The sequence below is a fragment of the Pteropus vampyrus genome, unplaced genomic scaffold (genome assembly GCF_000151845.1).
Source record: "Pteropus vampyrus isolate Shadow unplaced genomic scaffold, Pvam_2.0 Scaffold9, whole genome shotgun sequence".
In the NCBI taxonomy this organism is placed as follows: Eukaryota; Metazoa; Chordata; class Mammalia; order Chiroptera; family Pteropodidae; genus Pteropus; species Pteropus vampyrus.
Genome location: NW_011888790.1, coordinates 15,387,310 through 15,400,303, shown reverse-complemented (window position 1 = coordinate 15,400,303; position 12,994 = coordinate 15,387,310). Strand labels below are relative to the sequence as shown.

The 12,994-nt window shown below is 33.7% G+C and overlaps 1 protein-coding gene across 5 annotated transcripts in view; it reads right to left on the bottom strand.

Moving 5' to 3' along the window:
- TMTC2 (transmembrane and tetratricopeptide repeat containing 2) overlaps positions 1-12,994 on the bottom strand; it is a 370,372-nt gene that overhangs the window by 50,839 nt on the left and 306,539 nt on the right. For all 5 annotated transcript variants that reach the window (XM_011374929.2, XM_023521201.1, XM_023521197.1 and 2 more), the window contains one exon: positions 1,330-1,393. In XM_011374929.2, the coding sequence (XP_011373231.1) occupies positions 1,330-1,393 (64 nt within the window). The remainder of the gene's footprint in view (positions 1-1,329; positions 1,394-12,994) is intronic.

The window sequence follows — 12,994 nt, the reverse complement described above, 5'->3', positions numbered from 1 at the left end:
GTTACAATGTGATTCCAGTTACTAGATGTGATACTGGGTGAACTATTAATTTCTCTGAGCTTCGAAAGAATAGGGATCACAGAAGTATCTGTGGATTGCCATGAGAAATGAACGAGGGAAATTTTACGAAGTACTTAGCACAATGCTTGACACATAATAAATGCTTAATAAATTTTAGTAGTTATTGTTCTTACCAATATAACTATTAAAATATTTTCTTCCTTTCTAAACAACTCACCAATTCTTAAAATGCCTCATAATTAATGAAACTGGGGACATTTAGATTCAGGGCTAAGGTTACATGTGGTTGAATCACCAGGAAAAAAGCTACTTCCTGTGTGGGTTGCTTTCTGGAAGCATTAACCCTCTTCTTGTGCTCCCATAGGACTATGTATACCTCTCTATAGGAATCACCACACTGTATTTCAATTAGTTGATTACATTCAGTCTTCTCTGCTGCACTGCGTGGTCCTTTAGGTTATGAAATCTCTGTATCCTATCATAAAACAAGCACTCTATAGATGTTTGTTTGTCTAATGGATGAGTTACTCTAAAGATATGAGACTGATTCCATTATTTGTAGTCGCAGCACATATGCACTTTCATTACAAAAATTTCATTTCTCAATAGATGCTGCAGATCTAGAGAAGAAGAGTAGAAATTTTAGTGCTGGAGAGTGATGCAGAGCAGTGTATATGAGAATAAAAGCAATGTACTGGAATTCAGTGATGTGCTGTGAATAAGAAGTACTTAGAAGACCTATAACAAAACCTGTTCTTATTTTCTCATAAATGGTTCCTCTATTTCAATAATAATGATCTAATTTATATCTATCTTACTTTATGGAAGTGTGACTACCCAGGGAAAAATTCTAATAAAAACATACTTGATAAAGTTGAAAAGCACAGTTATTAGAAATGAAGATTGTGTAATAGGAAAAGGCACACAGCTCAAGGTTTGACTATAAATAAGAATCAAAAAAATACTTACGATGTTAGAAAGTCCTTAGATATTTAACAACACAGCAAACAAACTTTCAAGGAACTAATTTTAAAAGTTTTCCCAATGTAAACTATTTAAGAATGCTAAAACCTGTATTCAAATGATAAAAACTTATGATGCTGTACACAGGATAGAAAACAGAAATTTGTACACCTGGGAAAAGATGCTTGAGATTGGCAGATTTTATATCTGAATTAGCCATTTAGTGAGTATTCAGAATAAGAGATTAGAGAGGAAAAAACAATATCAAGAGGCTTCTAGTCTAAAACTATCACATGCTTGGAGTCTGTCTCCTTGAGTAATGCTTCTCATCAGGAAGATACTTACGTTAGGCCTCAGCCTGGCTGCCAGATCATAATATTTCTCCGCTGCTTCATTGAGGCTAGCCTGTCTGTTAAAGAAAAAAAAAAAAAAATCAAACTAAAACCAAACTATATCGTTATGACTTTTATAAAAAATTACAATTAAATGAATAAAATAATAAGTTGCCTAAGCAGAAAAAGACCATTCAAAATGGAATGCATGCAATGTACTTGTCACTGTCTTTAAGGCATTATACATAGTGTTTCAAAACAATCCTATTAGGTCAATGTTATTATTTTAAATTACATATTAGGAATTACAAATATTATTTTCCTTTTCTGAGCTAACCCAGATAATACGTTACAGACCTGGGATTCTCTAGCTTCAACATGATGTCTCAGAAAAATATTAATTTTAAAAAATAAATTGTCAAAATTAATAATGAGTTGCTTGTTTTATAAAAATAGTGAATATCTACAGGCTTAAAAAAAATTCTGTATCTATCTAAAAAGCCACTTTCTTTCCAATCAGAAGGACAATCTTTTATTGTGTGTAGCCTATAGGAAAAAAGAATGGCCAGCTTCTCCTGCTCCTTGCTCTCTGGCTACCAGGGTGGGCACATGACATAGCCTCAGCTAACTGGATGTTCTTGCTTGGGACTTTAATTTCTGAGTGAGTACAGAATGATGAAGGGATGGCTAGAATTCAATGACAATGGTGGAAGCAATGGGGCTGTGTCCTGGCTTTACTTTTCCTATAAAGAATTGCTACTGGATGCCCTGCTTCTTAACTGCTGGGGATACCTTGTTTCCTGTTAATTCAAGCCACGCCTTCCAGCCTATAGTAAATTCCACAGTCTTCAAGTTGCTAGAGTCAGTTTTTCTTGATTACCACCAAATAATATGTGTGGCACAACGAAATTCTACAAATAAGATGCCCACCGAATTTTATAGATAAGTTTGTGCATTGTCTATTCTTGATTCATAGCAAATTCCTAAATTCAGTCAACTAGTTAGCAAGATAAATAAAACATCAAAGTCTCGAGGAAGCCCAGCTAATTAGCCATCAATACACAGAATGTTTTTCGATCATGCCATGCTTCTTCAGAAAACCTTCAAAGATGGTATATAGAACTAGAAGCTCTTGCAGGTTGTGTTGTAATCTGCTGACCATATTTCAGTGGTACAGAAGAAATGCTATAGAAAAATATCAATTCAACTTTGGATGATTCAACTCCAACTATAATGTGAACAACAGTAGAAAATGGGTTGGGATCCTGCAGTTAAAATAAAAATAGACTTGAAATTGTGATGTTAAGAAGCTTTTGAGACAAGAAGGTGGCAGAGAGATCAGGAATAAAGAGGAAAAACAAAATTAACTTTCTCAATTACAAAACCACACTCAGGTTTTAGAAGAGAAGGCTAACTAGTCATATCTATAAAATTGAATTTGCACTTTGGTCAAGCCAAATAAAAACTATAAAGACATACCCCATGCAACCATATAAATTATAGGAATAACTGAAGATAACATCTCTCTGGAGAGCAGGACATATTTTTCTAATTTTTAAAGGAAAAATAATTAGAAACACTGATATTTTTAATGGGGTTATAGAGAAAGTAAAAACCCTTGACCTAAGGCTCTACTGGACTCCTGACATGTTACAACGTGCTGTTGCAATTTATAGTCTCATAAATGTTGAAGTTCAATTTCAGTATGTCAAGAAAAGTACTTTAGTCTGGTATGAAAGACTGAAAATTCCCTCACTAGGCTATTTAATGAAGGTTCTCTCCACCAAATTATAGAATCACTTTGGTTCAGATTCATTTGGAAATTTGAACCAGAATTCATTAGGTCATGCCCTGGAAGGGTTTTCTCCAGGGTAAAATAAAAGGCACGGAGGTAGGAAATTAGAGTAACTTAATACTACAAAGAAGTAATTTACTTTGAAGAAAAATCAGCCAATAGATATTTAAAATAGAATGCACAGCTTCCATTAATATTCATCTTTATGGACATTCAAATTCACAAGGTAGGATCAAAAGAGAAAATGAGGAACTCAACCAGATGAAATAATAACGAAACAAAATAATCAACACAACATTTTTCCCCCAAAATATGGTTATTAGTTTTTAAAGTCTTCATTGTCTTTAGAGGTTTTATTCCCGAAGGACATATCTTGTTTAGAAGACTTCCTTTCTTTGACTAAAAGTAGAACTGATGATACTCAAAATAGAAAAAGAAGTAGAATTTATTATATTTGTCATATGGCTGTGAAAACTAATTTTCACTCTATGACTTTGTTTCTAATATTAAATGGTCTTTATTGAATACTAATCAGTGGGCATTTATGATAACACATAGCAAACTCGAGAGAAAAGAGTCCGTTCTATAAATGTTCATTTATGTCCTTGTTTTATTCTCTAGACAAGAGAGAAAACTCATGAGAAACTGTCTGATGTCCACTTTATGATGTATGCTATATTTCATAATACTTTTTGCCAGAAGTATCCTATAAGTGCTTAAATCTTAATTGCAAAGATGACTGAATCATTAATCAACATTTGAAAACTGAGGAAATTAGCAATATTCTGTCAGTTGCTTAGGGAATTCTAAGAATGATTATTAGAGAATGATTGCAGGATTCAGGTTCCCAGGACTATTGAAATCAAACTATGTAAAGAAACTGATAAAATATATTTTTCCTGAATACCAATATCCTTTCTTTCTTGAATATTTCTTTTCTGGAATACAAAATATCCAAATCCTCTATCTATGTAGAAGCTATGAGGCTTAGTGAAGTTGACAACTTCCCTAAGGTTATGTAGCAGGTGAGTGGTTGAGCTGGGTGGGAATCAAGGCTTCTAAACTACATATCTGAACCATAGGATTATGCTGGTATCTTCGTATGCATCGAGATGTGGCAGAATGACAAGTGATACATTGCTCTGTGGCAGATGACCATGATAATTCCTACAACAAATATTAAGAAAGATAAAAGACACTCTTTTTGATTATTATGTTTAAAAGTTATGATTTGAGTGTAAGATATAAGATTTGAAAAGGGGAGAATATGAAGAACATTTGCAATCCTAGGTTTTACTTTCTGCCCAACTTCACTTCCTAAATCGACAGAACTGAAATCAAGCAAACCAAATTGAGCAGAGTAGAAAGTTTTAAGGACAGAGTGAAACGCACTATTGTGTTTTGCCCACGAACTTTACCCTCTCTTCAAAAGACGGAGGAGGAAGACCTCAGGGGAAAGGCAAAGAAAAAGGGAGGGAGGACAAGCAGGAACAGTGCTAGATGTTCACTTTTTACCATCACAATATCCCATTTTTAGGGGAGGTGTTGTCACAATTAGATATAGAAGAGACTTGTAAGTATCCGAGTGGGAAACTCAGAAGGCAGGTAAAGGGTCAGCAGTTATTTCTGCTAAGAGATTTCCCAAACCAGATGTAGACAAAACCCTTAAAAAGCCAGCAATGAGATTGCGAGTAAGGAAAAAATATTGCTTATATCAGGAAGCTATACTAGGTCCTGATGGGTGAATATCTTCACCTAATATGCCACTCTAAGAGTTAACATTAAGTTATGCCTCATACCTAGAGAATAAAGATTTAATCATTATGCAAGCAACAGACTTTTCAATTGAAGACTCAAATGGTGGCTCCTTTCTCATTGCCAACTCCTGCCCATCATATATGTAAGGCCCTTCTCCTTTTCACACTATCTGTGGCCTCTCAGGGCCAAGAAAGCGGAAAAGGCCTTGGTTGTATTTCTAAACTGGACTATAAAGTAAACCTTGAATTGTCTTCCCCCTCCAAAAAAAAATCATTAAGATTGGGCTGAATATATTTTAAAATCTTAGGGTCAGTATTTCCGCAATCGGTTAAAAGGTAGGCTCTGAGTGAAAACATATAGTGACAAAAGTTATAAATAAATACATGTCATTATTTGATTACAACAGAATTCCATTTTGCACGTGAGACAATGAGACTTATATCTGTTAAAAATATAAATATATTTCACATATGTAATTACCTTCTCTGGTGTTATTTTATAATGGAAAAGTATCTGGGAACATAGGTTTATGGCCCAACATTCTTACAAGAAAAAATGTATAGAAGAATTTCGAGAATTATGTTATGAAATAACAATATAGTATATCCTGTGAAATGTTTTAAGAAACCTGATTAAAAGAATCATTTATAAGTACCTGCATTTTTATGTATTCTGTGAGAATTATAAAATTAAAGCTTGCTAAATTTGAAACTACTTCCTTGCAAATGTAAAAAATAAAAACTCTAGAAGCATTTAGAAGACTCTTTAATGACTGTTAATAGTTGTGAATTGTCCATTTTGAACTAAAAATTATTTAATATAGATAACTACTGTATGACCTATACAAAAGATAATATTTTATTAAAATCTTCAACAATTATTTTCAAGGATAACTTATGAGCTTTTTTTTTTTTTTCATTTTTCTAGAGAGCTATTTGTTTCTATATCATGAAAGTAGAATGAAACAATAGCTGAGTTTTCCAGGGTTCTTGCCAACTGCTAAACTGAAACTTAGCTTTTAGTTACTCAAAACAGCACTAAATTTTAATTCTAGTTGATAAGTTCTACACTAGATCTGAAATAAGTGTGGACAAAAAATGTATAAAAATTTTAAATCAGCAAAACCAGAGTTATACATGTGTTTGAACAGTGGAGCAGAAAAGATCCTTATAATAAAACTCCTACAATAAATTGTTTATGACCATCAAGCTTTCTTAAATGAAACTTTCTTCCTTGTCAAGACATCGAAATGGCTTCATAACCTGTACGTAACCATTCAGTTCTAAACATAAATAATGGAGAGGTAAAGCAGAAATGCAGCAACAACAGAGGAAGAGTATGCTGATGGTATAGTTTTACAAAAAGAGCCTTCTGAGTTTCAGAATTAGAAACCTCTTGATGCCTCATGAGAGTATGAGCACTTAGTTTCATGGCCTCAAATCTTTCAGTGCTGCTAAGAACAGGTTAAGCCTATATCTAGAAAGATTATATAATGAAACACACTAGAAAAATTAAAAGGGAGGAATGTGTATTGGCAATGTCAACTATAATATTCATACATAGTAAATTACTACTTATGTTCAAGGTGTAAGGGGTGGTGACAGGAATTGGGAGGAGTGAAAAGAGGAAAGGCAAGACAGAACTTACTTGCAGGGGTAGTCCAAGAACCAATGTCATAAGCCTCACCTGGAACTTTAGAAGTGTAAAGCCTCAGGTACCACCCAAACATACTTAATCAGAATGTGCACTCTAACAAGATCCCCAGATGATTCACGTGCATGTTACTGTTGGAGAGGTACTGGGCTGGAAGATGCCTGCCTTCACCCTCATCTGCCATTTCCCTTTGCTTTAAAGACCTTAAAACAATCCTTTACAAGCTTGTTGAAATAAACCACTTGACTAAAAGTTGGCAGTGAAGTACAATTTATAACTGGAAAACCCACTTTTCAAGTGGCCTTTGGTAATTTTGGAAGTGTTAAAGAAGAAAGAATATGGCCTAGAGGGCCTTGGAGATGTATATATCTCCAGCATCTCACACACACGCACGCGCGTGCGCACACACACACACACACGCACACTCACAATCTGTTTTGAGAATAGAATCTGATCTTGTTCCTTTCTCACTTAAGAATTTCAATTTTATGTCACTTCCAGTGGAATTTATTTTTAAAAAATCAGTATATCTAAATTCTATGTTTTCAACATATTTAATTATATGAGTGTGTTGTTTGAGTATAGAAATTGAAAGATAATTCTTTTTCATAAATTCACTCTGTTCTCTAGAAATTATGACAGCAACGAGAACCAGTTGGTGCTGTGCAGTTTTGCTTTCTTTACTACCTTAGGGAGAAGTGACAACCTGGGCCCTTAGGCCTGGATAAAAGGTAAGTGCACACTATCTCAGTTGTGTGTCTCTGTCAGACTCTATACCGTGATAGTATTTATAAAAACTTAGTATCCCTTTGAGAGTACAAAATTAGAGTCCTCTTATAAATTTACTTTCTAAAATTTACTATAAAGGGATAATTTCATATTGGAAGGGTCTTACTATTTAGAATTTGTACCTTTGATAACCTGTTACTCTCTATAAATCCTTTCTCTATCAGTAAATTCAAGAAGTACAGCTTCTAGTTAGTCACCTAGTTAAAAAGACATGAGGGAGCCAGTGTGGCACAGTGAAATCAGTATTCTGCTTGGCCAGAATACAAGTTTAAATCCCAACTGTGGAAAACACTGACTCTCTTTGAGCCCTAGTAATTTCATCTGTAAAATGCGAATATTAGTGTCTACCCCAGGAATGCACAATTATAAATGAGGGTGGCAGATATAAAATGCAAAATACAGCACCAGGTAGACAGGAGGTATTTGAATAAATGATACTTTTGTTCTTCCCCTAATCTGTAAGTGGATTAAAAATAAACGAACAAAAACAAAAACAAAAATAACTTTCCACCAGGGTCCATGGATGCTGTCAATCAGAGGAAGCCTCCAGACTTCCTCTCAGTTATCAAATATCTTTGTGCTCCTTCTAGCTTCCAGTTCTGGGAGGACACTGAATAAATTCATTCATACAAAATGCTACTAATGGAATAATTGATTCAACACTATCCTTTCACAACTCAATAGACAAAATTCTTCTGGGTTCTAGCATTTTAAATTCCTTTGATATTTTCCTTTGATGATAACCAATCTGCTTTTTATAATGCTCTCATCTGGAAGCATCCAGCACTTTTTCCATTTTATTTGAAGTACTAAAAATTGTCAACACATACAGTCAACGCTCATTATGTGAGGCCACTCAACATCTGTGATTACCCTTCCTATAAATATTTTTATAATTAGTCACAATGTGGATCCCACCTTCCCAAGCAAGGCAGAAGCCAGAAATTCCCTCTTCTTCCCACTTTCTTGCAGCTGAGGTTCCTTCACATGACTCAGGCTCCACTAATCAAATGCAGTCTCAGGAGAATGGAATTCAGAAGTAAGCAGAATCAGGAGGAGGCTGCACCCAGGAGAATAGTCTTCTAATGAACGTGGCTCTCACTCTGCTTAGTTCCTTGTGGGTGATGGTGGCAAAACTCTGAACTATTAAAGCTACCCCAGGGAAAGGAAGGTGGTTGGGTACTATTTCTGGCTGTGTGGAGCACTCTTAAGCCTGTGAGAGACCTCGTGGGCTACAAAATACTCTTTAATAAACCCTATGTTTGCCTAAATTTACTGTTAAGAATGAATTCTTTAGTTTGCAACTAAAAACTGTGACCCATATGTGAAGAAAAATTTAGGAGTAGATTTATTTTCATTAATTTTGCTTTCAACATGATTGAAGGCCTTTATCTTATCTTGGATATTACTCTATTTGTTGATAATTGCTTATCTACTCTATTCTCTCCTTCAGAAATTTTCTCTGTGTGAGTGTGTGTGTGTGTGTGTGTGTGTGTGTATACATATATTCATATATGTATATATGTAAATATAAAACTATATGCTATATGAAACTACATACACATATATAGAGCATATAATTATATACACATATTTACATATATAAATAAAACTATATATCACATAGAACATACATACTACATATATACTATACATGTATATATAACTATATATACATACATATATACTATATATAATTATACACACATATGTATGAGTATGGGTATGGTGTTCTTAATCTATCCTCCAATCTTATTATCTTTTCAGTCATTATTTTCACATATTTAGTATTTTTCATTAAATTCTGGGAAAATATCTATAACTGCTATTTAAATGATCAGTTTACCAATTGCATATTGCCTCCATTGCAGTTATAAATTCAGAGATTAGTCTCTTAGTAATCTTTTAATCTCTTAGTAATCTTTTCTGATGTTATATTATTCTTCTTTCTAACTATTTTACTTTTATGGATCTATTCTGTATCAGTTAGGATAGGTTAGGTTTCATTGTAGTAATAAAACATTCTAAATCTCAGTGAATAAGACAACAAAGTTTATTTTTCACTCACTCAGCTTCTCCAATGCAGGTGAGAAAGGGAGGTTTATCTGCCTTCAGTCATTTCAGGATCTATTTCCAAAGGTTTTAAGTCAGAAAAATGGAAAAGCACTGACTCTTACAGCTTTAGCTCAAAAGTGACATACGTCACATTCACATACAATCAACAACCCAAATAGACCCATGAAGGTCTTCAGTTTGAAGATTAGAAAAAGCAATCCTATTGTGTTTCTTGAAGGTGGAAGTCCAAGCATATTTGGTGAACAGTATTAATACTTCCACACTACACAGTGTTCTTGAGAATCACCATAGTAACAAGAATGAAAGATGTTCTAAGTGGCTCTTAGTTTTTTAATGTAAATCTCACTGCTTTGGTGAAGGTCTTTTACTTGGATACATCTGACTTGTTCATTCTTATCTGAACTGCCAAGCTGAAATCACATACTTAAAATCTTTCTATGTATTTATTCTATAGAGAAATATTTGTATCCATTATTGAGAGTTGGAATCAGTCTGTTAAAAATTTTTCAAATTTCAAGCTGCTTGAAGGTTCCGATAAGATAAAGACTTGCCCCTTGATGCCTGGTCCCAGGCCCTCACCTCTTCCAATCTAGTCTCGTCTAGACAAAATAATATATATATATTTTTTTGCATTTTGCATTTTTTTCCTCATCAATAGATTCTTTGGGTCATTTCACTGGAAATTAGCCAAGGAAAGGGAAGTTAAGTGAGAGTGCTCTAACCATATCTTGAATGATAACATTTATTAGCTTGTTGATTCTGAATATTAGGTCTAACACTAATCCAACTAACCAAGACACAAACAGGGAGAGACACATCTTTCCCAATTGGTCACCCAAACTTGCTAATTTTGTCTTCTACATATGTTGCAAAAGAACAGAGCTCTTAAGGAGAGAATTACTATCAAACTCAATTTACAACAATTTGGCATCCCCTGGGGAAATGTTATATATAACATTAAATAAGCAAATTCCTGACAGCCAACTATTTTGACATTCAAGTGAAAACCAATAAGCTTTGTTAGTCCTTTCAGCAAACAAGTCCTAAATGTTCGTGATTAATAGGGAAAGAGGTTGATGTTCAGCTTGCAGAGGAAGCACTTAAGAACTACTTGAATTTGACAAAGCCAAAAAAAAAACCAGAAGAACTCAGTAAAAACATTCATAGGGACCATCACCAAGCTGAGGAGAATATGGCCAGGATGATGTGGTCATATTTGCAATCCGTATACATAGAAAGGTACGGACTGACTGCAACTTGATGAGGAATGTAGACTGCAAAAAGCTAGAGAGAAAGTTCTAAAAAATAAATCATAAATATTGCCATATCACCAATGTCTAACGAAAACTTTTCACTGGTTTCTAGCACCATGGTAACTAAGGAAAAGTTATAATTTAAAAAAAAAGTTAAATGCATTATGTTTAACAAGGACTTTTTTTGTAATGTTCTCATAATGTGTTTCCATTGGTAGACATTGAATTTCAGATACTGATGTTATATATATAGCAAAAAGCCTTGTTGATGAAAGCATCTATTATAATTAAGGTGAATTACCTGTAGAAACTTGTGCATTCCCATCTTTACAAATGGTTTACTGTGACTAAAAGCATACTGCTTTATTCACAAAGAACAAAAAGTCCTTTCCCCTGAATACGGCAGCACCTCACCTTGTCATGTAAATTAAGATGTCTTTTTAAAAACTGTCCTCCCACTGAAGGTTCTTTCAGATTGGCTATAGTTTATTTTATAAATATACCAAGAGTCTATTGAATCTTGATTTCTCTTTGTAGGTATCAGTTTTAGGAATGTTAAACATTAATATGGAATGAGGGCATCAACTGAAACCTCACCGTACACTTTTTCCTCTCAAAGAGAATTTGAATTTTTTATTTCAAATATGAAAAGCCAAGTAAGAAGCCCCTAAGATACAGTTATAGTAATAGTCTCATATTACAAATCCAAAATAATCTATAAAACTTGATTTAAATATTGATTCCTCTGGGACAGGTGTAGGTGGGAGTATGTGGTTATAAAAGAACAACACAGGAATGCTTGCTGTAATGAAAATAGTCTGTGTCTTGGCTGTGGTGAAGTATATACAAACCTATACATGTGATAAAAGTGCATAGAGCTAAATACACACACACATACACACACACAGGTACGAATAAAACTGGGGAAACCCAATCATACTGGTGGATTGAATCAATGTCAATATCATGGTTTTAAAAGTGAATGGTAGTTATATAAGCTATTATGATTGGGGAAATTGGATAATTGCTACATGGAATCTCTCTGTGTTATTTCTTATTTCTTATAACTGCATACAAATTTACAATGATCTCAAAATAAAAAGTGAAAAACGTTCTCAAGTTCCTCTACTTTTCTTTAAAGTCCATGTTTTAAAACCATCTAAATGTGAACCAAGTCTTCTGTTATATTTTTCCCTTGTAAGAATAATCTACATAATTAGAAACTTATCCATAGAAGTCATGCATGGAGCCCACATGTATATGTCACTCGATGAGGTATTTAGGTAGAGATTTATAGAATGAAATTCAGGTAAGAGTATGAGAAATAGGATATACATATTGCTAACAGAACAAATAATGCTTTCTAAATGACTATATAAATCATTTGAGTTTCTTATCCTCCTTTAACCTAAAACACCACTGAAGGATGAACTGACTTTCTTTTTATATTCATAACAAAAACTGATCTGCCTTTTAATTATTTTGCTATTATTCTAAACAGCCTTCATAATAATCTTTCTGAAAATAGAAGCACTAAAGGTCTAAAAAATATATTGTTCTAATGCATAGCAACAGTGTCAATTATAGGGCCATTCTGAGAATTTGATAGGCCTTAAGTATAGTTGTAATTGATAATCCTCTCTACTAACAAACATAATAAAATGTATCCACATGGCACATTCAATATAATTAATATTAAAACACAAATATTGAGATGCAGTGGACTGACACATAATATTTTGTTCTGGAGAAATTTAATTAGACAGTTGCTAATTTCAATTGTTTATTTTCTGTGTTTTATGGCCAATAATTTTTGAAGAGAAGAGAAAAGCAGTCTCAATAATTTTCAGTGTCCTGAAAGCTCATATTCCGTACATACTGTGTACATAAACTATAATGAAAAAGAGTCCTGACCGATTTTGACATGATTAAGTAGCACAATTAAGAATGTAGAATAATTTCATACACTATATAAAAGTCTAACCAATGTACTGTATACTCGAAACTAATAATAAAATTAAATTTAAAAAAGAATGTGGAATAAGGTGGTATGATAGGAGAATTGGTATACTTAATTGCTTTCCCAAAGCCACAGTTGGTCTTTTAACGTACAGTAGCAAAAACATACCTGAGCATGTGGGCAGCATTGAAGACCACGTCAAATTCTGTGCTGTCTAGTTCAGCTGCTTTTTTTGCCATCTCGGCTGCTTCTATGAGACGAGCTTCTTCCAGAAGAAATTGACCTGCAAAGTATGAAAGCAGGTGAGCTTCAATAATAATTCTGTGAAACAATTAAAGCTGCTATGGAGAAAAATATAAGAACAGTTATTAAGGTGCTGTGAAGCTAAGATTTA